At 49.0% G+C, this 26,272-nt stretch overlaps 1 protein-coding gene across 5 annotated transcripts in view; it reads right to left on the reverse strand.

Annotated features, from left to right (window-relative positions):
- SLC4A4 (solute carrier family 4 member 4) overlaps nucleotides 1–26,272 on the reverse strand; it is a 123,501-nt gene that overhangs the window by 91,326 nt on the left and 5,903 nt on the right. For 3 of the 5 annotated variants that reach the window (XM_066184725.1, XM_066184724.1, XM_066184720.1), the window contains exon 2: nucleotides 2,036–2,109. In XM_066184725.1, the coding sequence (XP_066040822.1) occupies nucleotides 2,036–2,109 (74 nt within the window). Of the gene's footprint in view, nucleotides 1–2,035; nucleotides 2,110–21,041; nucleotides 21,339–21,825; nucleotides 21,932–26,272 lie in introns of those variants that run through there. The other 2 variants (XM_066184722.1, XM_066184723.1) reach the window with 2 other exon arrangements.

Below are 26,272 nucleotides of genomic sequence, written 5' to 3' on the forward strand. Positions count from 1 at the left end.
AGTTCCAACCACAACCGCTCTTGTGCGCGTACAGTTCATCCCCCACACGCGGACCATGACTGCGCCTGGGGTGCACACCGGAGACACGCACGCGGACCTCTGTGCAGAGACAGATGTGGCTGAGGACACACAGAGAACTGCACAACCATCGGGGCTGGGAACATGGAGACAAGTAAGAGCTCCTCAAAATGCCAGAGCCGTTTAATGCTTACTGGCACTGCGGCAGCGCCCCAGATTTGCCAGGCACGCCGAGAATTCCAGGCTGTCCCACTGCAGAGCGGAGCGGCCGAGAAGCGGCTTCCTGACCGACCCATCCACGCACCACACGTGTCCTGTGACCCCGACAGATGCCGCGGCCTTGGATCCTTGGGTGACTTAGCTGGGCTGCTCCCAGGAGCCTGGCAGGAACCACGGCGCTGCCTTTAGCACCACCGAGGGAATCAGCTGGCTACACGGCTCCGGGGCTCTCCGGAGGCTCAGCCGAGCAGCTCCAGCTCCAGAGGCCTGTCACGTATAATTAGAAGCACCAGTTTCACCTCCTCTCCTCATTCCCCCAACCAGATGAGCTGCAACTGGTCTGTTAGCCCAACAAAACCAAATGAGGGTATCCACATGGGAACCAAGGACATAAACACACCACAGGCACAAACGTTACTTCAAGCAGTAACCACATCCCCTGCAGACAGACAGAAGGACCCTCCTGCGCTCATCATCAACAAGCACTTGTGTTATATTCCTGGAGCATCACATGTGGCCGCTGCACACCAAAACAGCACATGGCAACATTTAAGAGAGTAAAACAAAAAAAAAATATCCTCTCTCTCTCTCTCTCCCTTCTCAAATGTTTTCTGCTGTGCCAAAGTGTCAATTATTCCACAAGCAAAATGCTAATACAAACCTGACCCTGCAGACAGCAAATAGCCTCATTAAACCCAACATGATGATTTATAGTGGCTGAGCGCAGATTACTTCATCCCAGAGAGGAAGAAAACACAGGCTTTTTCGTGGAAAGGACAGGCTTGGTTTGCTGGAAGTGTTCTAACTCCTCTTTTTAGAGACTATTTTCTCTCCTACTGCTGGAGCCTTTCCTGTCCATTACTGGTGACAATTACATGGCTGTAACCCTACACCTTTCAAAACATTTTCAACTGAAAAGCCACAGGCATTTGTTTGCAAATAAAGGAGTTAGAATAAAATTATATCCTGAAGTCAGGAGGGGAAGGATAGTGCTGCAAGGTGAAATCCTCCCCCTTCTTGGTGAAGTCCTGCTCTCCTCCTTCTCCCCCACTAGTTTATCAAGCCCACAGACAACCAATCCTCAGAAAACGAGAAGAGAATTTGCTACCACTAACTCACTCCTATCAGCTTCATCATTTTCCAGGAAGAAACCTGAAGCAAACTCCTTTAAATTCCTTTTACCTTTAGGATTTCACAACATTTTTAGTTAAGAGAGAAAACAAAAATGCTTCCAAGGGAGTCTACTCTTTCCCTATGAAGTGAGGAAACTGTTTTCTCTATTAAAAAGTTCTCCTTCAAGGGAAAACCCTTCTCTTTATGCCTCACAAGCACGGAGAATAACCCAGGGAAATGTTCACTTCCTGCCTTAAGCTCACCCCGACACTTGTTACAAATTCTGCTCATTTTTCCACTTGGTCTCTCCACCTGCCTCCATATTTCCACGTCATGACTGCAGCGGCGGTAGGCAAGCATTGCAAAACTCCATTCACGGAGGAAAACAAAGCAAACAGCTTTGGTGTTTCACAGCCATTATGCAAGACACAGCAAACAGGACTTTGGGGGAAGTGGAAGCGTGTGCCAGCAGCACACAACAACATTCGCTCCTGGACTGAAATGGGAGATTTCTCTAAAAAGGCACTTCCACCCTGACCAAGCCTACCCACGTTTCAGTCAATTTTAGGACGAAGTACTGGGCAAACCAAAGGCATCCTGTTTCTCTGCCCTCCAACTGTGCCCATCCTACGTGCAAACACCAAAGCAAAGGCACCCTTCCTCCCCAGCAGTCCAGGTCTCTTACCTTCCACTTCTTCTTCGTCACACACATGTTTAAGGAAGGAAGCCCCTCTATCCAGGACTGCCTCGTCCTCCATCCTATAGTAATAGAAAAGAAAAAAGGAATGCTCAGACTTCTCCTGGAGCGAGCTGTTTGAACCAGCCCAAGTCCTGGGCAGGTTAACTTGCAAGCTGTTGTTCATGTTCCTCTGGGCACTCCTGTCCTCCTTCCAGTGCCTGCTGTTCCTTCATAGAGCTCCTTTCACATGGCGTTCGCTTTAAGCTGGCCCCACGTAGCTCCAATTCTGACCTTGAGAGGACATCAGTGGTGACAGGTGTGAACAAGGTAATCCCAGCTACAAGTCTTTGGGGGCTTTCCTGTTCCTCCTGTCTGGGTTTTTTTCCCCCCTCCTCTATTTTGCGAAAGGGACGGCCACACGGGCAGGCTTGGGGCCGCCTGCGCAAGAGCCCAGGGTTTGCGGGATTCCCGCCGGCGGCGGCCGAGCCGCGCAGGGAGGCGAGCGGGCACACCCCACACGGACACAGGCGCCTTCCCGGCACAGCCCGGGCTCCGGCCAGCCTCTAATACCAGCACGGCACACTAGTCTGCTGGGAGCCCAGCTTTGTGTCACATGTTGGCCTTACAGAAATCTGACATGAGGATTATCCCGAGACCGAGCTACAGTAAGTCAGATCATCGCAGCAGTCATTTATGTGTGTCACCCATTCATTCATCCATTTGGGGAAGGGTTTTAGTGGTTGCTGTCCTTCCCCTCCCCTCTTCTCCCCACCTCTGATCTGCCTCCGCGGACAGCAGAGACTCCTAATTCCGTGCTCCTGCCATCACCCGCAGAGCTGCCCAGGACTCCTGCTGCTGTGTTTCCCCCACTAAATCAGACCCTGCCTGCGTTCCGAGGTTACATCGGCAAATCCACTCCTGACAAGCAAATACAAAAATAATAAAATAATAATAATAAACAAAATTGGAACTGTGTTAAATAATCTCCTTAAAGGCTAAGTACACATTTGCTGCTCACTACTGGGCAGTCACCATGGGAGCTTTCTATCCTAATACAGCTAGGACCAAGCTGGTAGCCAGTTTTCATGCCAATAATCAGGCATAAAACAACACCTTTTCCTTATATTCCCTCAGGGGAATAAGGACAAGCTCGGTTCAGAGCGAGACAAGGTCCTCAAAACTTCTTCCCCTCCGTATCGCTTCCATTCAAGATCCTCTGAGAGCAGTAGCAGCAAACACTTGCAGATTATCTTAAAGGAATAGTCAGATTCAGGAGGGTACAAATACTGAACAGATGAATACCAAGAATTCAGAATGCCTTAGGGTGTCTACCTTGCATGCCAACGCCTGGCTACCTAACTAGAAAATAAAAGCTAAGACTCAGCCACAAAAGGAAGTACCAGAGCTCCATGTCATGAAAGCAGTACCTGAGGAGCCCCTCTCCCACCTCTGCCAAGTCTTCCTCCACCTTTACTAACCCACTGCTGGCCTCATTCTTGGCTCTTAGTCCACAGCTTAACTCTCAAAACAAGTCTCAAACACGGCACAGATAAAAACAATGAAGAAAAACAGGTCATATTCCAACACAGTACTAAAGCATATGGAAATACACGTTTTTCTTTTTTATTATTGGATGGCAGTAAAAAATAAAGCACCGTACCCAGAAATGTATGTGAGCATTGACTCCTAAGCTTAGGTCTAGTCCACAGCCAGCTCCTCCTTCACACAGGCTGTTTCTGCCTGAATTCCAGGAGGCAGAGGATTTGAAGCAGAAATTTCCCTGAGCTAGGAAAGGTGCCATTGCCCAAGCAGCTGCCGCTGGGAGCGGAGGGGTGGGACGTGCTCCATGCCAGCAGAGCACACCAAGCCAGCACTCAGGCACACATCAACCTGCCCTGAAAGCTCCAGCTCTTCGTTAAATTATTTAAGACTATTTATGCATCTTTTCTAAGGCAACAGAAGGGAACATATTCCATGGATAACCTTGCCTGTTTGCAATGGTAGTGAAGGCACAACCCCGGATTTTTTTTTTTATTATTATTTTCTCCCTGCAAAGTAGCACAGTAGCTCCTTGCTATAAACTCAACTGGAAACATCTGGAACAGATGGGACTGGATTTCCAGACCAAACACAAACCACAGGAGCTTTATTCCTCTGTAAAGTCTGTACTTATCCTGGCATTCAGCTCCATTCCCTGAGCACCCACGCGTGTGCAGGTGTGTAACACACCTGTGTGTCCCGCAGCCCTGCCTCAACACCATGTCCCAAGACCAGCTCCTCCAGCCCAGGCAGCATCAGCCCAGGCCTGGAGCTGCTGAGAAGCAACAGTGTGGTGAGCAGAGAAAGGAAAGGAGCGATTTCTACTGCCTGCAAGGGACACAGTGCTGAGAATTCACCCGCTGCCATCCTCCTGGCAGCAGCGGGAATGGCCCCCACACTCCCAGGAACATCACCCTGCCAGCCTGGAACGGGTTTATCACACTTAACAGCCATTCTTTTTTAGTTCCAGAGGGTTGGAAAACTGATCAGCAAGGCTGATGCTTTCTCTGAAACGTGTATCCGAAGGAGCTGGGGGGTTTAAAGGGCCAGGAATAGCGCTCGGGTCGCCTTGGCACAGCGCCCCGGCTCTAATCCGCAGGAGTTTAGTGATTAGACTCCAAGCACCACCTCCCTTGACTTGGTCTTTTCTGCCCTTCTCAGATTACCACAGGGTTTCTGTGGGCCAAAATCTAGCAAGAAAACATCCTTTACCAATTTGCACGGGGCAACTACTTCAGCCCCCCGGAATTTTTCAAATACCATGAAATGGGAGCTGCAGAAATTAAAAGAAAAAAAAAAAAAGAAAGTCACACGAAACAACAAGAAAATCTTCCCTTGAGTCTTCAGGGGAAAACTGGCAGACTCATGTTGGTGAAGCACTGCAGCAAGACCACTATCCCATGGAAGACACTCATGGACTGGAGAGAAGAAAGGATGGAAATTATTTTAGGGTCTCTGAAAAGGGATGTGACTTCAGTTAAGCCTGGTTTACCAGCTCCTCGTTGGAAGGTAAAGGGGTTTTCAGGCACTTCTTGTCTAGATCCACATCCTCGTGACTGCTGCTGCAACATTTTGGAAATGAACCTTAAAAAAAAAAAATTTAAAAAATACTGGACTTCTATTTTCAGGGTCTGACAGAATCTGCTACAGTGAAAAAAAAAACACAAACTGCTTGAGTAATTGGCCTCTCTGGGCTGATGATTAGATCAGTGCCAAACATTTTTAGAAATGATGTTATGTGTCAATAGGATTTGAACAAGAGTCACACATGGCCAGCAGCAACTCTGCTCTGCCTGCAAAGCGCCGGCAGATACAGCTCACAGGAATATTCTGCCCAGCTCCGCGGAAAGAACAAGACCAATTTAGGACTAGCAGGGATCCCGGACTTCCTAATGGCTGCGTTCATCTGCCGGTATCTGTTCTGCTCATCACAAGATGAATTCTTCCTGCAGGTCTCTGGCTGCAGCACGAAACACTCGCACTGCATCTTCCAGGCAGTGCAAAGCAGCGAGTAACCCTGGAGTCACCGTTCCCAGCGCGGCTCCAGGCAGAGGCCGGCTGCCAGCTCCCCCAGGAGATGGAGTGCTGCCGCCACCCGGCTGCTCAGCTCCAGAGCTGGGAAACCTGCGAGACTGAGGGCACGAGAGAGGGAAAGTAGCGTTTGGCGTAAATAAAGGACTGATGTGGCAACACGACATGTTGCACGGAGTTGCAACTCGCAGGAGTTAATAAATGCGTAACAGAGCTGCGGAGCCAGAGGGGAGAGTTACTGCTCACTGATAAGCTTTTACAATTCTGCCCATTTCCAGCAGCTTTTGCAATCAGGAAGAAACTCCAGCAAACTCTGAACGGCACAAGGAAAAAGAAACGGAGCCAGTTCCGTAATTGAAGCAGCGTAACGCAGAGCCGTGAGAAAGTCACATTGAAGAGCAACCCAACGAGCTGGGGCGTGGACTGGGTCAAGGGCTGAGGGAGGAGGGAGCAGCGCAGGTCACAGAGCAGCAGCGCCGGCAGCAGGGCTCCCGACAGATCGGTCGGAGCTGCCAGCCCGCGGGGTGCCCGCCCAGCCACGCCACACAGCACCCGCTGCGCCGCAGCTCTGCCGGGCAGGTGCGGGGAAGCTGTGCCCTCTCCCGGGAAAGGCAAGGGAAGTGAGACCTTCCTGAGTGTGCAGAGACAACCCCCCTGTCTGCTTCACAGAGCACGGCACCAGTGACCTGTCGAGACCGCTCCCCTCAGAAAACTACCATGAACAAAGTAGCGGGAAGGCACGGCTGGGGATGCTGCGGGAGAAAAGACAAACCCAAGCGAGGGGCGCAGGAGGCATCACGGGCTGAGCTGTTTGGCAGGTCCCAAATCCCACGAGGTTTACCCCTGAATCTACCACATCCACCACTGCTCCCCCTCACCACATACCTCCCAAACACTAAAGGCAGGACTTGTTCCGGTAGGGAACATCCACAACCCCACACCGCTCCCCACAGGTGTAACCAACGCTACCGGTGACAACCAGCATCATCCAACCTTCAACTACAGATGGGCCAACACAGACGGATTGGCTGGACTTGAAGATTGCCACAGATGGGACCGGGACCTGGGCAGAGAGAAGAGCCACCCAAGGCTTCCCTGCCAGAGACACCCAGTGCCCTCACCAAGCCAAGCGTGTGTGGGTACGGGCATGCGCATCCCAAAAGGAGTGTGTCAGCACGCCAAGCGGCTGCTCCTCAGGGGGCTGCTGGGGAGACTGAGAGAACAAGAGATAACATTATTTCTTCTCTCTGCAACCTCTGAAGCATTCAGACACTGCAATTGCAGTGGCCAAGTAAACAGGAAACCGGGAAGGAGACTTGGTCCCAGCTGATGTTCTCACAGCCCCGTACGTACCTGAATGTGTGAACAGACACACCTAATGTGACCGATTCCGTTTTAGGGCCCTGGTGTGCTCTGGTTTTGCCACATACTTCCATACGGGCTCTATCACACAGGAAAAAAGAGCGTCTGACTATACTCAGCACAGCCTGGTTGATGCACTTTTGGAACACGTTGCCAAATTTATCCTGGATGCATTTTCCCCTGTCAGCTCTAAAGCAGCATTTATTTACAAGCTTTCTCAGCAAAAGGCTGTGTGCACCCGGAGCAAAGCAGGACAGAACCCTCTGCTTTGCACACAAAGAACTCGCGCTGCAATATTTATAAACCAAATAAATTACCAATTAAGTCATCTCATTAGGTGAAATGTTTCCCTCTGCGGAGGTATTCTCAGAAATTGAAATTAAGTCCCATGACAGGATTTAAATAGCAGTCTCAGTTCTTGACTAAATCTTGTTTTCAAAAACTCTTACAGACTGGAACGTCAAGAACTCTAAATGTTTATCTGAGCTCACAGGTGAAGTCTGTGAGAGCACCTTCCTGAAACCAAGATAAGAAGCCTTTGAATTCACGATGGCAAAATTAATTCCATCATTTGGATTTCAATTTTGATCTCCGACAACTTGGAAGAAGGGTTGAAGTTGGACATGTTCCAAAAATGAAGTAACTACTAGGAAAAGCAACAAGGAGTGAATGAAGTTACAGCTGTCTTCTGCACAAACAATAAAGCAACACTATCAAAACACAGGGAAATCTAAGGGGAACACTGGCACTGGATGTTGGGACAGGTGTAACAGTTGAAGCCTTTGCTTCATTGCGATGAAATGACTGCCCATAAAATGACATGACTATAAAAACCGATAAAGTCAGCTGCCTCTCAGGGAAACCACAGAGCTGAAACTGGGGACGCAGCAAGGAGAAGGCTGCCTTGCACTCCAGCTTCATTTGGGAACTGCAGGATCTCAGTGCAAGCTCCTCTCCAGGACAGGGTGAACCTCTGCTGCCGAGCACCTGGCTCCTGACACATCCCACATCCATCTGCTGTATTTAATGTTGCCACAGCCAGGAGAAGGCACAGAGACACTCTGTAAGGAATTCGAGCTTGCACTTCAGCAGCAGCTTTGCGGGATGGAATCAAATGAGATGAATCCACAGGAAGAAGTGATTCTGGATGGCAAATATTATTAATGTATCTGTTTGAGGATAACATAAACCAGACATTTTTGTAGCTTTGTTTTATGCAATGGATGAAACAGAAGCCACAAAAAATGTTCTCTCTAGAGGCAGAGTGCCGTCAGGTTTTAAACCCATACACAGTTTCCTAAAAATTATTATCTCAAGCCAGCCTGTGGCATCTGATCTATTTTTGGCTATTTATTACCGTGACAATGTCATGTCCTGCAATATTTTTGTAGCAGTTTTATGCCTGAGAGGCAGCTTCTGACTTGACCGTTTGTCTATTTGAAACCAATGCTGGTTTGTCCAGTAGCTGCTCCTTGTTCCAGCCTCTGTAAGAACTCTTTTTGAGGAATCTGGGACTAGATGTGCTGTGTCACAGGAGCAGGTACCACGGCCCAAGAAGCACCTGCAACGTTTCCAGCGTGTATTTTACATCAGCTCAGCACACAACTTTCAAAGTACAGGAGATCTGGATACACCTACAGAGGAACCTGGACAAAGAAACAGCAACTGCAGGAAGCTGTTCCAGCACCTGCTGCATATTGCCCACCTGGAACCTCCAAAAGCAAGGCATGGGAAGCCTGATCCCGAGGCAAATTCCCAGCCAGAAATGAGGACATTAGGGTGGGCAGCTTGGTCCTGTGTTATCTGGAATAGGTGGTGCTGGGTTTAAGACCATTTCCCACTGAGCCAAGGAACAGGCACTGTGTACAATGAGGGGTGGGGCAGCACACCACTGGCACCACTCACCCAGGGCTGCTTTTCTCCAGGGAAAACAACCCGGCAGGCTCAATCCTGGCTTCCCAGCAAGCAGCTAGCTCCTGCACTTGTCCTCTCCTATGACTGCTTTGAGGCAGAAAGTTCTCCATGGCAGTCACACCACACAAAAGGTGTGAGACCAGCTCATAGTTTAATTTCACCTCTGTAATTACAGTTTGAAGTTTTCCCCTCCCTCAGGCTTCAGACTGTCAAAGGCACAACTCCTAGAGCTGCATATTGTCCCACCAACACCTTCCCAACCTCCTCTGGGACACTGAAGCCCCTGTAAAAGCATCACAAAGCTCTGGACCACTGATGGGTACAGAGCATGTGCTGGCTTCCTGCTGCGAGGAGGACAGGCGAGACCTGATCCAGCACAATCCAGACCTGAGCTCTGGATGGCAGAGGCAGAAAGCCTGGTTGTATAAAACATTTTGGACATATCTGAAGCAGCCAAGGGAGCTAATGCGCTCTCAGCACTTCCCAGAGTGCAGGCGCAGCATTTCTGATCCAGTTCTTGGCATTCTGAAGCGATCCGTGGATTCACAATATGCTGGTTTCAAAAACATAATCCAGCATAAAGGATATTTTTAACGTGGATCATTTTGGGAATCTGCTAAACTACTCGTATGGCTTTACACAAGCAGGAATTTCTCAAAGAGCACTTGTTCCCAAATTATGCGAACTTTACCTGGTTACCAGATGACAGTCTCTATAAAATTGCAATTCTTCCGCGTGGGAGCAGTTGCTCCAAAATAAGAAGGAGCACTTCAAGTGAAACCACTTGAGTTCACCTCCAGAGGAGTGTGGGGAGAGCACACAGCTGCAAAACTAAAACAGAAGGACAAGGCCATCCAAACCACATGTCAGCACACACACAAGATTCAGGCAGAAGAAAGAACTCCAAAAATATTAGACAAGTTAAAAAAAAAAACCCAGAGGGCTTTGGACCTCATCCTCACTTGAGTGCCAACTCAAGTGCTCATCCAAAAGACTTCAGTGACCATTCCCTGGGGTAATAAGAGAAAATCTCTGCTGAGGAAGGTCACTGGCATTGGTCCTGGTGCATGCATCAAATCCTAATTCAATAATAGTCACTCAAACCTAATGCGGACCTGAGAGCCAGAAATGCAAACAGCCAGATTTCAAGGCAAGCCTTCTTGCCTTCACTGGCTGCACTGGGAAGAAAAAAAAAAGCAAAAGAATGACAAAACCCAGAAAAAAAGAGAAAAACCAAACCAAAACACAAAAAACCACAAAAACACCCCAAAAAACACAAAACCACAAGCCAGTGGAAGCTTACTGAAGACAAACATTTCCTGACAGAAGAGGAGAGAGGGGACTGAAATGCAAAACCGATTTATTTTGTAACTTGAGTCTAAACTGAAAAAAAGAATTCCATCACTTCCACCAATTTAAGCTCCAGTCAGAAGAGAGTCAGTCACAGCCCAGAGCAGCAGGGACTCGGGTAGCCATTCTGTCTCCCAAGAGAGCCAAGTGCTCGACAAAGCACCGATTACGCCAGCACAAGCCGCGGGGCCAGGAGGATACAGGTTCCTCTCAAGTGATACCCACGAGGATCATGAAGCAGAAACAAAACTGCAAGTGACGATTCCCTTCCGCACAACTGCAGATCCTGCCCCGGAAGAGAATCTGCTGTGCCTTCTGAGGGCTGTGAACAGGCTGTTGGGACAACCATATGAATGGTCTCTGGATATCACCAACCAGACTTATACCCACAGGCAGGAACCCTTCTGCTCCCCCAAATTTCACGTGGTATCAGAGGGGCAGCTTGGTAGGAGACAGCTGTTCCAGGGCACCGACAGCCACTGGGACATAACACAGTCTAGGGGAACCTCACTGCCACTAGCGCACAGAGAGCTCATCCACACAGGCACACACTTGACAGTGCCTGCAGAGAAAGCAAAGGGGGGTTTTGTACCCTTCAGGGGAACAGGCGACCGGAGCGTGGAGCAAAGCACCCCTTTCAGGCGCCCCTTGCCCTCCACGCGCGCAGCCGCGAGAGCGACGCGTGGTGGTGACCCACCTGACACCTCGGCTGGGGCGCGTGATGCCAGCGAGGAGCAGGCCGTGCCCGTGATCTTTACACTCAGCCTCGCAGACCAATTAGTCATTAATAAGAGTCTGGGCCAGAGCAGGCGGGGGCACGTGACGGCGTTCTCACGGCATTAGTCAGCGGCCAGAGCGACATGGGTTCCTTCACCAGGACACCAGCTCCAACAGGAGAAACATGATGCAGCATAAAAGCAGAGTGCTGTGAGCAGACAGTGCATGATCCTGCATAAAGGCAATCCATTTAGCAATTCGCAACTCACCTCACCAGCACAATGTGTTTGCTTCCCGACTGGCATTCTGCTCCATGGGAGAGTCAGGTTCTTCATTTGGTCCTCAGTGCCCTAAAGCTGGGTTTACTGTATCTGCCGACCACGGCCAAGAGAGCAGAACCCAACTGCTGAGCAGGCAACTCCCAGGCTTTAACAAGGCTGTCCTCTACGTGACACCCATTTAACGGAAGCTCAAAATAGACTTATTCATATCAGCCTAAAACAAGACTGTGAAGAAAACAACAACCCGAGAGCTGAAAAGTAATTTCTTGCCAAAAAGTACTCACAGCTACTTCTTCTGAAGAACTCCTTCCTTGTGACCCATCAATGCTGCCTGGAAGAACAACTTGTGGGACAAAACTGGTAGGAACACAGCGATGCTGATAAGCAGCGCCGTTGTAGGACGCCCTGTGTCCTTCCAAGTAACTTAAACACCAGTATAATGACTACTGAGCTTGGACCAAAGACCAAGCACACTTCTGCAAGAGGAGAGAAAATGAGATTTTAGCATCAGTCGTTCAGTGTCTGGAAAACTTCACCTGCTCTAGGAACGGACTACGAAAAAAATCCTTCTCTGGAGAGAGAAAACCTGAAAAATCAAGATCACTTGCATCTTCCTTTACCAGAGGAAGGCTACTCAGCCTCCTCTACCACCATTTACACAAGTTTGTCACTAGAATGAGCTCCTCTCCCCACATGGCAGTCGACTCCTTCTGACTCCAGATCCTTAGTACGTGAACATGAACTTCCCAGGCATTCCTCAAACGTTCTCTTCAGATTTTCCACGTGCCTGCACAACTCAGCCCTTTACCCATGAGGGTTTCAAGCCAGAGTGTTTCAACATTAGCAAGCACTATAAAAAATATTTTATAGGTCCCACATTCTCTTTCCTCTTCTTCCAGAACTCCGTATAAAGCAAGAGTTGCTACTTCTGTTTTAGGAGCTCTAAACTCAAAGGCACCCTCAAGAACCACAGTGGATGTGACTGTGCTGTGTAACTGCATGTAATTCTGTGCTGCTCTGTCCGGGGTACAGCAAATTTCCTTCTCAGTATCTAGTATGGAGCTACGGTTTGGATTTGTGCTGGAAACACACAATTCATGAATGGGAATTGTCAAATGTTGCAGTTATTGCTGTGGGAGTGAGCAAGCAGCGGTGCAGTGCTTGGTTGCCGGCTGGGGTTAAACCAGGACAGTCCTTTCTGGTGTCCAGTGCAGGGCACACAGGGTTCCCAAAGAACAGCAGGTTTGACCACAGTGTGCTAGGTGGAATTCACAGCTGCCACAGCTGTATGGATACTAACCAACAGTCTCCTGCCTTGTCATGGGCACGCCTGCCTGGCCGCATGCGGTGCCTGGAGCTCGTAAGGGGCAGCTTTTGCTTTCGGTGCTCACCATGGCGCTTATCAGGCCGCTCCACCGGGCCTGGGAATGCTCTGATAACAGCAACGACAACGTGCCCAGGCTGGTGGGGGCCAGCGCAGGGCTACCGCGCTGCTGTCCCGGGGAGGCTGCAACTCCACTGGGAGCTTGAGCTGCGGATGACACCCCAAAGGGCAACTCCAGGCTGCACAAGGTACTTCTGAAAGCAGCTGGCCGGGCCCATGCTGCAGCAGGTACACCTTGAAGCATCAGTGGCCGTGCATGAGGACATGATGGGATACTGCACAGCTTGTGTTCATCACCCACCCGTCTGCTTCCATCCTCTTTTCCATGTGCATCTGCCTAGAACACTGGAGGCAGCCATTCTTTCAGAAGAAGCCTCGGGAAAACAACTTTCTGTAACAGGCCTGAAATGCTTCGCTTTGGTATTAGATTTTCATAAAAGCGTAACAGGATAAAGCAGCTTTTACACTCCTTTCTTAAGCTGTCAGGGTTACCTGGCTGAGCCCAGACACGGCCATTGGTCACACATTTCTTGGAGACACCTGTTAACAAAGAGCGACTTTATGCCCAGCACCTAATTGCAACATGGCTGTTTAAAGGTAAACGGGAAATGGGCTACAGTAATATTAAATCCCAGTTATCTGCAGCTATTATCTTGCATTTTTTTATTGCTAAGCAGAATGACTGGTCTGGGAACAGAGCCAGAAAAGTTGGGCTGATACCACTTCAGAGATATTCCTGAGAATTCCAAGTTAAGGGTCACATCCAGAACCGAACCGACCTGTCCACAAAAACCCGCAGGTACCTTCACTGAGTCAAAAGTCAAGCCTTCCCAGGAAAACAGAGCTGTTGGCAACCCAAGGCATTACTTAACGGACCAGGAATACTTAATGCAAAGGTGTCCTACTCATCACTTAGAATTCAAAAGGCAGAAACAGGTTCATTCAAGAAGCGTGACTCCATTCTAGAAAAGTTATTACGGAAACTTTTATAATTCACAGGAATCTCTACACTCTCACATTTCTGAAGATTCTGGGGACATCCAGGTTACTTGCTGGGAGAGACATTTTGAGCATGATGAGCTTAAGTTGCTTTTTCAATGCTTTTTAACAAATTAAGTTGCACAGCTAATGTTCAGTGAACTGGGCTCTTTTAGCTTGATCTTTAATTCCAGTAATTATTTTAAAAGCTGGAGACACGATCTCCCTTTACTCAGTCTCTGGAGAGGATTCTGACACTGGAACACACGGTCGGGGTTTTTTCACAGGGTTGTTTTGCAGCATATTCCCTTTCAACAAAATTTATACGCTGTATTCCTGGCAAAGGGAAGAGATCTGTGATCCAAGCAAAACTTGGGAAATACGGAGGTCTCCCTTTTGCAGCAACTCCTGCCGTTTCACTGCTTTGTTCACAGGACCAGAGCGTCCATCCCAGGTTCAATTACAGTACGAGGACGGCAGTTACATGCCCATTCCTTCAAGTTATACTGCAAATAGGAGTAAGCCAGGAAGCTGAGCAGTCAGAGCATCCTGGCTGGAGCTCGGTGCCCACAACAGCCGAGCAAGGGCGCCTGGGCTTGCCTTGCCGACGAGGCACTGGCCTAAGCCCACGCTCAAGCCCAGGCTTGCTCGCATTCCTTCCGTGCTAGCAGGCTCCCAGGCTGAACTCCAGAGCGCTGCCAAGGTGGCAACGCAGGCCAGCAGACCCAAAGATCAGCAAGGTGCCATGCACAAGCCAGAACCCTCCAGAGTGCCACGGCTGGAACCACCCGCCTCGTCAGGGACAGTGCAATACCTCTTCCCCAGGCACGGGAAAGCCCAAGGGACACAGAAGGACACAGAAGGCCTTCTCCAAGCTTGGATGACACGGGAGCTGTACATCATGGGAGATAGCCTGCCTTTGCTCCTAAAGCCCAACTTCAGCATAGAAACTGATCACTCACCATTGATTAAAAGGGAGAAACACACTCTCTTATCCGGAGTGAGAAGCATCCACAGAGTCATAAGGAATCATCGCATATATCACGTTGTGGTGGAAGCAGTTCTTGCTCTTAGGCAACAATAATCTCCTTCGCATGCACATCCCCGTGATGTGCCAGTAACACAGCAGAGATACAAACCCACTCCGAAACAGAGAGCACTTCAATATCTATTCAAGGCATTTTCTCCAAAAATTCACCAATGTCATCCAACAGGCAAACTGGGACTGAAAGACAAGCTAGGCAGGTGGACAAATGATGGCTGTAAATTCATTCCAATTCCACTCTAAATCAATACTCTATTCTACAGCCTCTCTCTAACACCACCGTTCAAGTGCCTATCAAAGATGCACTCAAGACTTTGCACTGGTCTTTCACTGATTTCCAACCCCACCCTGCAAGCAGATCATCTGGCTGCAACCCAGACTTTGTCCCCGCACCCCTCTGGCCCCATTTGATGAATCCTCCCCACGCACCGTTCTATCGCAGCACGCATTTCTTCCGTTCATGCTGGTGGAACTACTCGTGCAGGACTCACCCCAGCACAGCACTTCAGCACAGCCTTAGAGGCCAATGAGTTGAAGTGCCTCAAAGCCAGAAGACCCGCGCTGAAGTGTTTTGTGGGACTAAGGCAACAGCTCCACAGTTCCAGCCCTTCTCGCTGGACTGACGCAGGTGTTCCTGCACTGAGCCTCCATCATCAGCACTACGAACACATCCGCCACTGCTTCCATGGAACACCACACTGACACTTCTACTGGGACAACGCTGCTCAAACCTTCTTCTTACTGCTCACCTAAGAGATCGTGAGGGGTCAAACAATGGATGTGGAACGCTCCCGTGGCACCACACGCTGGCTTGCTGTGCCATCGAGGCTCTGGAACGGAGCTTTGCTAGGGACACAAGAGAACAAAGCCCCATCTATTTTCCCCTGGGTACGATTGTTCCTGCCCAGAAGGACACACAGGGAGCTCTGTTGAGCAGGGCTGCTGGTCTTGAGCCGTGCTCTGTGTCTGCTGAATGAACAAAGCGTCAGCGAGGGAAGTGAGCTCAGACTAGACAAAATTACCAAGAACGTAGGTAACATCCACTTCAAGATGACCACATCCGTCAACAGCAAAATGTGCGGGTCCAGTTCCTGTGTGTATGAAATACACTTCAATTCCAATGCAACAGACAAGTTTGATGTGCTCAAATGCCACTTTTCCTTGAGCTACTGAGCAACTGTTTCCCAGCTTCATTCTGAACAATCTCATATTTAGCAGCCTTGATGAGAAGACCTTTACGCTTACGTCAAAGGGCTGACAGTGTGTCTGAAGTGTTATACAGCCACCGGTACAATAAAAGCAGTTAATTTCTACAACCCTCGGTTCAAGGTTAAGAGTTGCAATTAGTTCAGTAAACCTTGAAGATATGATTAAAATGAAGTAAAAACTTATTTTAAAAAGTTAAGGGGAAAATACCATAATCTTCAAGTTGCACACACCATTGAAAAAGAGACACAAGTTCTGTTTTTGCACCTACTGTACAAAATAGAGAGAACTGAAAAGTTTTCGTAAAGATAAGTAGTAGGCACGCAAGACTTCAGATGGCATCTTTGACATCAGATTACACATCTGCATAGCCATCAAAATCAAAGCGTTTGCATGTTTTGCTCAGAAAAAGTAGCAGAAAAAGACACAACACACCACAAGAGTAACTTCTAAGAGAAAAAAGGCAAAAACTTGTAGCACATGCAAACCCACCAGGACTTCCTGCATAACACCATCTCGATGTGGTAACTTTCAAAAAAAAGCAAAGTTCAATCTCCCCTGGGGAACAATCACAGCAAATATCAGCCAGCTTCATTAACTCCACAGAGGAGCAGCAGTCACCTCGCAGAGGTCACAAGAAGAGGTACCATAGCTCTGTATTATTTATATATTATATATAAGTGTATTAATAATAATAAATGACTAAATACAATTTAAATAAAATGAAATAGCTTTTATAATCATCATTAATAACAGAACGAAGCGATTTGAGTAATCCTCAGTCTTAAAAGAAGTCATGGAACAGTTCCCACCACCAACTTCCTCAACTCACCTTGGGATGCTAGAAGTATCAATCAATACTTATGGAAGGACAATGAAGTCTTATTTCAAGACAGAATTGATACAGAGAATTTAGCAAGCGTTTATTATATGCTAGCAAAACAGAAATACAATCCTGTTCTGCTATAAAATACAGCCAGGATTTGAAACACTTGGAAAATTCTCTTCCCCCACTAAAAGGATTTCCTTAGGAGTAGAAAATATTTAGATCAGGCATATTCTCTCACTCCACATGTATTTATACATATAAATAATAAATCTATTTTAAATCCTCCCCCCTCAGCCTCTGTTTTACTTTGGCAGCAGAATGAACTCTCCTAAGAGCACGTGTTTCGGGAATTCAGAAGCTGAAAATTCATTTGCACCACAGATTCAAAGGATTCTGATATTGGTGACACGGAATCAGCTCTCCTGATTTTTGTGGTGAGGAAAATCAGATAAAACCAGAACCATTTGCAACCTCCTCTGCTGTGCTCAGAAGGCTGAGCCGTACTCCAACAGCCTGGATCTACATGCCTATTGAATTTGGACAGAAATCCACTGCTCCAAATCAAACTGAATGCCAAGAACTGAATGCAGTTTTCTCTGATTTTCAAATTTCCCATAAATCTCCATGCAACTTCACCACACTGCCAGTCCCTATGGAAAGTTAAAATAGGTTCCTTATGTGATACGTTCCTTGTAATTGTGGGACAGTAATTCAAAGACATTTTTATCTCTTCAGTTAATGTAATTAAGCCATTGAAAAACAAGAGCTCTGCAGCTTTTTACTTAGGCTACGCACTGTTTTATCACCCAATTATGGGCGCAGTTATTGTCTTTGACACTGTCCAACAGCAATAAAAAGCATTCCTGCCACAAACTGCGCACAATCCTGAGCAAACTCAGGAGAAATGAGATGCTACAGCGACTCAAAGTTCAAGGGCAGAGGGCGGGAGCCTTGCTTTGAATGGTTGTGGGAATTCACTGCAACCTCGATTATTTTATAGATGTATTTTAATTTCGAGCCACACAGCGAAGAGCTTTCTTAACAGAGTTATGAGAGAGACCTCTGCCTCCCCATCCAAGTGCTTACGTTTTGAGGGAGCACAAAAGAGGAGCTTTCCTTCCACCAGATGCAGCACAATGACACAGAGACACGCTCCTTTATCAATATTAACCATAAACTGCTATTACTGGGTTTTCAAAGAGCACTCCCCCCCCTTCCGAGCCTTTTAAGTGCATTTGAAGCCGGAAGCAGCTAATTGACTTGGAACGAGGAGTTATCAGAACCCTTTTCATTTGCTCAAAGCAAGAGCTCAAATTCTAAACCTAATGCACACGGAAAATACGTGCGAGGCGGGCCGCTGGAGCGTGACAAGGATGCTCTCACAGGGGGGCCACGAAGGCATCTCACCAACACCGAGGGACCGCACGGTGCCGTGAATGCTCTTGGCATCAAGGCACCTCCAAAGTCCTCTGGCTCTCCCAGCCCACGGGGAGGAACCGGAGTGCAGACCAGTAAAAGCCGTGCTATTTTGATACGGACGCGTATAACAACGTCACGGCATAAAATCTAAAAAATTAAATTAAAGGAGAGAAATCGGTTTACTAGCAAATCTGCACTAACAGATGGCATGGACACACACAGGAGCATCACCTGCTGCACCCACACAGCCTGTTTTTGGGCACCCACCTCCCAAAACAGCACATTTCCCCCAATACTGCCTTTCTCAAAGCAACACCTTTGTCTGTATGACTGCATCTTTCTGGCAAGGCAGCACCTCCGACTGCAAATAGCTGTTTGCACACTTACTGGCAGAAAAATTAGGACAGGTTTTTTCTTTAGCCTCTCACGCAGCAATTTTCCTTCACAACCTCGCCCAAAACACCTTCCAGCTTACTCTTTATTACGGCTGTCCAGAGTGGCAGCATTAGAAAACCTTTAGCCGGAGACACGCTTGGCTCCTCCACCCTCTCTGATAAGCAGGTAGATCTGAAAACAAAAGCAGTTATAGATTTTTCCTTCTCATGGGGATGTTTTTCTTTGAACTGCACTTTGTGCATAAATTCAACCTTTTCTTATCAGCTTAAGACATCGGTAACCGAAGCATTTACTCTAAACCCACTGTGTTTTAAAAGCTCCTTTTAAAAACCTGCTCCAATTGATACCGCAAGACAGCACCAGTACATGAGGCTGTTTTTCTGGCTGCAGAGAAGTTTCAAAATTTAAAATTGTAACACTGAAGTTTAAGAGAAAAACCTGCACATTTCTGAGCTGCAGAAAATCCTGCCGGACCTTGCTGGGAGCCGACCGGATGGGTGCAGGGTGTTACCTTGCCAGGAATGCCCTGTGCACACAAATGAAAGCTTCATCCCTCCTCCCCATAGCTGGAAAAAGGAAAACAAAAAAACAAAACAAAACAAAAAACCCAAAACAAAACAAAATCCATAATCCCTCCTCACCCCACCACCACACCTTGCTCCCCACTCATCTGAGGTCAGCAGTCTACAGTTGCCAGTCCCTTGAAATCTTGGGAATGCAGCTCCCTAAAGTCCAGCCACTACTTTTAAAAATGTGAAATTCACGTTCAGCAGGAGCAAAGGATAAGTTACAAGCACATCCTCCTATTTTTTGGGGGACTTGAAAGTCTGTGTTTCCTTCCTAGGAAGATGAAGAAGCATGCCTGCAGATTGCATTAGCACTTGCCCTTCCAATCCCACTGACCCTCACAACAGGTGAAACTGATGAGAGCTAAAATCACCAGCTGAAACCAGGCTTTTCAAAATTGACTCCTCCATCATCTAATCCAGAAGCCACCTGAAAAAGTCTTTGAGCATGCAATGGCAGTGCAGGAAAGGAAGGACAAGGACTAGGAGACACCAGCTGAAACCAGGCTTTTCAAAATTGACTTCCATCATCTTTTTCAGAAGTCACCTGAAAAAGTCTTTGAGCATGGAGAGGCAGTACAGGAAAGGAAGGACACAGACTAGGAGTCACCAGCTGAAACCAGGCTTTTCAAAATTGACTTCCATCATCTTTTTCAGAAGTCACCTGAAAAAGTCTTTGAGCATGCAATGGCAGTACAGGAAAGGAAGGACAAGGACTAGGAGACACCAGCTGAAACCAGGCTTTTCAAAATTGACTTCCATCATCTTTTTCAGAAGTCACCTGAAAAAGTCTTTGAGCATGCAATGGCAGTGCAGGAAAGGAAGGGCAAGGACTAGGAGACATCAGCTCATGTACATGCTCTGAGCAAGGAGAGATGCAAACAGTCCAGTTTAATCACTTGGCACAGGACACAAAATTGTGAGAACAAAATGAAGTTTCTCATTCAATAGTTGCTGGGTTTGGGAGCCTGAAGGTTGTTTTGGTCAGGGGGTCTCTCTACCTTGCTCCTTATACACAATTTCCTACTGATCTCAAACAAAATAAGAACTAGGCGTGCTCCTGCAGTCTATCACACCAGCACTCAGCAGAATATTATATCCCACACACAATATATACAACTCGGCACATTTTGTTCAATCCAACACGGGGTTTTTTTGCATGTCTGTTTATGTTTGTTTGGGGGGGGGGTGTTAGTGGGTTTTGGGGGGTTTTTTTGTTTTGTTTTTTATAAACAGAAAACATGTACATTATAGGAACAACCTGAACAAAGTCCCTAAGCAGCTGGGGGCACACGCACAAAGACACGTTCAGACGCATAGTAACTGCACCTCCCTGACACAAAAGGAGCAAGTACCTATACACGCTACATGAAGCAGCTCCCCGACGGAGCCGCTACTGCTCGCATCTTCCCCAGGGCCCGACCTCGCTCCTCACGCACCCAACTTCACTAACACCAGCAGCTCTGCGCAACGACTCCACGGAGCTCCCGCCAGGCGCACCGAGCCCCGCTCTCCTGCGAGCGCCCGGAGCCTTTCTCCGCGCCGAGGGAGCGCCCTGCACATCCGAGTGCCGCCCCTGAAAGCGAGTGCTAAAGGGCCGCGCTTCCAACAAAATAAAAATTCGTTAGTAACTAACGTTGTAAAGAAAAAAGGAACAAGCTTAAAGATGGTTAAATCCTCGTTTCCCCGCGCGCTCTCGCTCTGGACGGCAGCGCTTCACAGGAAGCACGGAAAGGGCAAACAAACAGCCAAGAGCCAGTCTTGGATAATAAAACACTCCATACGACCATATACCAGATGGAAAACTGGGAAAGACGAGGCTGCCCATTCAGCGGCTAATAACAACTCACTGAAGATGAACTGAAGCGGTAAAAAAAGTTTACAAACACCATGCAGCGTTCTAAAAGTTGGCTCCAGCAGAGCCGGGCACCGAAAAAGACACCGAGGAGAGAGAAACGCAGCCCGGCGTTGCCAACCCCGCTCCCGCTCGCTCACCTCCGGGGCTCGGGCTTGCGGCGCTCCTCCAGCTTGGCGGCGGGCGGGGGCTGCGGGGCAGCCGGGGCGGCGGGCGGGCGCTGCGAAGGAGCTGCGGGCCAGCTCAGTGGGGCATGGCGGCAGCCCTACACCTGCCCCTCCGCCTCGCCCGCGTCCGTGCGGCTGAGTGCCCGCAGCGGCCCGGGCGAGCGGCGCGGCTGTGCCGGCGGCGCCGGGCCGGGCCCGCATTTAAAGCCGCCGGCGGGCTCGGCCGTCCCCTCACGCGCTCCCATGCCGGCCCGGCCCGTCCCGTCCCATCCCCGGCCGCCGCTCGGCGTCACGGGGCCCGAGGCGGGGAGCGCGGAGGAGGAGCCTGAGGGCAGGGGCCGCGCTTCCCCGCCCCGAGCTCCCGGCCGCGTCGGGGCAGGTGCGGATTTTAAGCGCCGCGGGCGGAGGGGCGGCCGCGGGAGCCGCCCCCGCCCGGAGGGCTGCCGGTGGCCCCGGCCGTGGCCCGTCCGCGCGTCAGGCCGGCAGAAGCCGTGCTCCCAGCGGCGGGGCCGCGCCGCCGGGATGCTGCCGCGGGCAGCCTGTCGCGCTCCCACGGCGGGTGCCCTGCCGCCGCGAACGCACCTCCCGGGACGCTTCTGGGCCACAAGCACGTAGCGCAGGAAAAAATCCAGCCAAACGGACCCCAACCAACCGAAAACCTCAAAAACATTAAAAACCCAACAACAACAGCAAAGCCAGGAAAAATAGAGAAACCATAACTTAGTCAGTTCACCATAATTTTCCAAGGAAATGGTACCTTTTGTGTTGCTTCTCCTTAGCTTCGAGCATGGCAAAGCTCACCTTGCTTGCCAGCCTCGTCCTACTTCCTCCTCTATCTCCTACACAGACACTTCTATGGAGACTAATCGCCCTTCCAAAGGTTCCCTGCAGACTGGTGTTGGACAGGAGGAGCAGTGCCAATATCCCATATCTTGTTCAGTCAGCCGTAACTCCTGCACTCAGCTTGACTGTCCAGGACAAGGTGACGAGATCCATAAAATATTTTTAAACCACGGAGCTCCGCAAACGGCTCACAAGGAACATGGCAGAACAGCAATCCATCACGGGAAGTACACGGACTCTCAGGGGAACAAAGGAGGCTATTGTAGCTCCGTAGGGGGAAAACTCCCCTTCTTCGGCAAGGTTTATGATTACCACACAGCAACTGCCCCTTCAGCTGCTCCTCAGCTACCAAGCTCCACCTTTGTCACCCATCCAAACTCTGTACTAGGGAATAATCTGCAATCCATTGGCCAGGCAAAAAAAAAAGCAGCAGCAAGAGAAACCACAGCACTTGCAAAGCGCAGCGAGAGCACTGCCAAATTCCTCCTCTCCTTTCTGCTGCTGCCACCCCTGTGCTGTCCCCCAGACACTGGGAACAGACGATCGGCTTTAAGTCACTGTCCCCTCATGCCGTTTAATGTTTTCTTGGAAGATCTCAGAGCCACAGTCTGCATATGAATGGGTCAGGACTTGGGCTCCACTGTTCCCTTTAATAAATCCAGGTTTTAAGAACCTGTTTTTCCGCAGCCAGTGAGTTTCCAATGGGCACAGTGGTGACGCCCATCACATACAAATATATTTCATGTCAATTAATGACAGTCCCCGTGTGAACAAGGCAGAGAACCACATCAGTTGAGAAGCTTTGTGTACTCAAGTCCTAACCCAAATAACTGAACGTTTTCCCTCTTCCAAAGGCTCCAAAGCAAGGACTACTCTCTCCATGCCCTAAATCCCTAATGATGTGCCAGTTAGTAGGTCCCTTCAGTTCACTTCATTTTTAAATAAACCAGGGAGCTTCTGAAGAAAAGACACATTAGCTACTCGAGAAAATTGCTGGGGTTTTTGCCACTTAGATAACTCATGGTGGTTTTGGGATCCCCCCAAGCATTGTGATTCCTCAATGAAAGCACTTCATGGATGTTTCTTAGCAGCCGGCTCTTAGCTCTCCGTTTCAGAAACAAACCTAAAGAACTGTACCAATTCCAGTTCCTCACAATTCACTGTAACTTCAAATACTGTCATTTTAAACCTGTGCATTCAATTTTCTGGCTAAAAAAAATGTTTTGTCATCAGGATGCATGATTCCAAGTCAGTCTTTAAATATAACATTGCTGCATTTAATCATCTAAAACACTACCAGAGCCATTTCCACAGGTCCTTAAATCAAGAGCCAGGGCAGTTGCCTCGACCAAGTTTCAAAATGAGTACGCTCTCTGTGCAGAGAAACACCCAAGTACAGTGCACTAATAATCCTGTCTATCATTGTGACTGACAAAATAAAACCTGCTGGCTAGAGCTGACTTGTCCGACACACGTATCTATGTACTTTCTGGCACTGCTTACACACCTCAGCTCGCACGTTCCCTTTCCAAACCTCTCCAGCCATTTCCAGTATTTTTCTCTGCTTGATTTAATAAGCGGCGAGGAGCTCATCCCTCAGCACAACAGCTTTCCCCTCACTGCACGGGCCACAGAGAAGCAGTTAGATTTGGGAAGGCTTTGGCTGACTGTTTGAACCTGCCTTTCAAGCCCGCTGGCTTCAGCCCTGCTCACAAAGCCTTGGTGAGGAAAAGCTGTGCCAACGGCCCTTGCCAACATCCCAGCGAAGGCAAAGCCTCAACAGGGCGCAGGACAGAATACCACCTTCACCGAAACGCCTTCTGCTGTTTGAGAATTACTGGTCTGCCTTCTCACCCAGCGCACACGCATTTTCCACACTCAGCTAACTCAGCAACTTGTTTTCCGGCGAGGTCGTGCAAGGTATCAGTGTCAACGACAGCGTCTGACATGTATATGGAAAACGAGAACAGGCAAAGTTCTGATGGTAAAGATTAGAGAACACATACATGCGCATGCTCGGTGGAACTGGTAGGGTAAAACTTTCCCTGTGGGCAGGTTATTCCATAAATATATCTTGCAGCGTTTCTGGTAGATTCCTCGGAAGCCGCTCATGCTGACCACAGCATTGTCAGTCAGAGGCAATGCTGAATGAGATGGAAACTGGCAGCTCCTGTACTTCCAGGGGTTTGTGCAGACTACCCAGTGATAAAATATTTGCGTTGGATTAAGTCAGAAGTAATTCAGCCTAAGTCAGGAAGTTTCAGAGGATAAAAAGATTTCAGTTGAAGGATCTAGATGCAGAGAGACCGCAGCTGTACTTATCACAGAGGCTTTCAGTATCTTTTCCTTGGCTGACAAACGTCAGTGCCAAGTCATCATGACAAAAGCGGCTCACCCTGAACACACCTGTGCATGCAGCAAATCCTTTTTACACCAACAAAATCCCTCACACACGTTTTCAGAATTCAATCCTTCATCACAGCTATTCCTTGTGACCTTGAGGTTTCAGGGGGTTTTTGGTCCGTTTTACATGGGTACTGCAGCCATTTTAGCTGCTGAACTCAACAAATTCCTGCACTGCATTCCTTAGTATTACAGCTGAATTAGTACAATAGCACTGATTTCCAAGGGAACCACAAAAAGCAACTCCGTAGCTCTTGTATTTGTATTCCAGTCACCAAGAATCAGGACTTGTCTGTCCTTCCCATCCACTTCCCAAGAAAACTGGACAGAACATGGCACCTGAGCAAGCACTCCCTGAGAGCTGATTAGTCAAGGTCTATGGTGAGCAAACCCATTGCTTTTGGAAACTTTTCTAACAGTGCTGCCTCAGGTAGCAGTGGAAACAACATGCAATGGGGTGCTGGCTCTGCAAGAGTACCTGCTCAACCCTGCCTGCCCGCTGCCAGTGAAACCACTGCAGGGCCCTTGGAAGAAAAACTGCCAAATTCCCACTGACTCCTCTGCCCTGGCTCACTCATTTAGAAGAGGCAGAAACAGGAGGTGCTGAAAAACATGTAGCTGAGGTAAGACACAGCAGAACACTGGAGGGTTAAGGGGGGGTTTGTGTGAAGTGTTTGATGTGCTTCTCATGAATAATGCACCACGACTGCTTGAGAGCAACGAGCCATCCTGGAGCCCTTGGAGAGCCACTCAGGTCACAGCAGTTCCTTCATTCAGGGCACAGGAAGAGCCATGGGGATTTCATCAGCTGGCCCTATTGCTTTCTGGTACCTTCCAAAACTTCTGCTAGCTACTGAAAGCACTCAAAGTACTACATGTTTGCCTCAATAGCTTAGAAAACACAAGCTGTGCTCTACTCCTCTGGGAAGCAACACAGGTTTGGGCTTTGCAGAGACCTGTGAGCAAGCCTTGCCAGTCTCCCACCAACTTCCAGGACTGCATTCTCTCTAAACCGCTTACACCTCCTTGTAAAAACACCCCTTATCTTTCCAGCAAGGGCAGCTCCTCCAAGAGCACACCAAAGCGCCACACCTCGTGCATCCCTCTGTGCCAGGAGCCCCGGAGCTGCCGGGGCCCGGAGAGCGCAGGCCGGCAGCTGGCAGCGCTACTCGAGGGCCCTCTGCTGGAAAGCACCCCAGCTTCCCATTCCCCCCAGCGCCCCCAGACCCGCAGCCAGCCCCAGGCACAGCCCCCCAGGGGTGGAGCCGCCCGTGTCCCCTCGGCAGTGAGCACAGGGGCAGCTCGATGCCCTGGCCCCAGGGAGAAAACAGATTTCGTACGCCTCAAGTTGTGTCCTGCTCTGTGCTACGTGGAACGGGGCCAAACCAGCCTTTGGTCAGAGCCAAAAACGCAGGGCTTTGTTAAAACAAAGAAAGTGTGTTTGTTCCTACACCCACAATACCCACCGGAGCGTAGGATGCCCAAACACACGCTTCCGCCACCTCCAACCGTTGGGACACTGGGACAACAAACACTCCCCCTCTCTGGAAGGAAAGGGCTAAGGAAGCAGCCCAGCTGACTGAAGCACTTCTGTGCTCTCAAACACATCACCTGCCCTCTGCTTCAGAGCGAGTTCAGGCAGAAAGCAGGTCAGAAGGGACACAGAGCCTTTCACTTCTCAGGGGAGGAGGGAAATCCAAGGCTGAAGTCGTGCGCCTTGAGCACAAGGCTCATTGTATCCACGTAAAAATGGGGTACAGACCTGATAGGTGTGATATGGGTGGGCTGCAAATGGGGTGGGCAGTATTTACGTCAGGAGGATTTCTTCTTTTCCCTGACAAACTTTTCCCAGTTTGTCCCCAGCTGTCATTTTGATGAGTTTCTTTCTCTTCCTCATTCCTCAGCTATTGGCATCCTGGGCCAAAAAAAAAAAAAAAAAAAAAAAAAAAAAAGCCACC

Source organism: Chamaea fasciata, unplaced genomic scaffold, assembly GCF_029207755.1.
Source record: "Chamaea fasciata isolate MVZ Bird 193981 ecotype frontalis unplaced genomic scaffold, bChaFas1.0.hap1 SCAF_6, whole genome shotgun sequence".
Classification (NCBI taxonomy): Eukaryota; Metazoa; Chordata; class Aves; order Passeriformes; family Sylviidae; genus Chamaea; species Chamaea fasciata.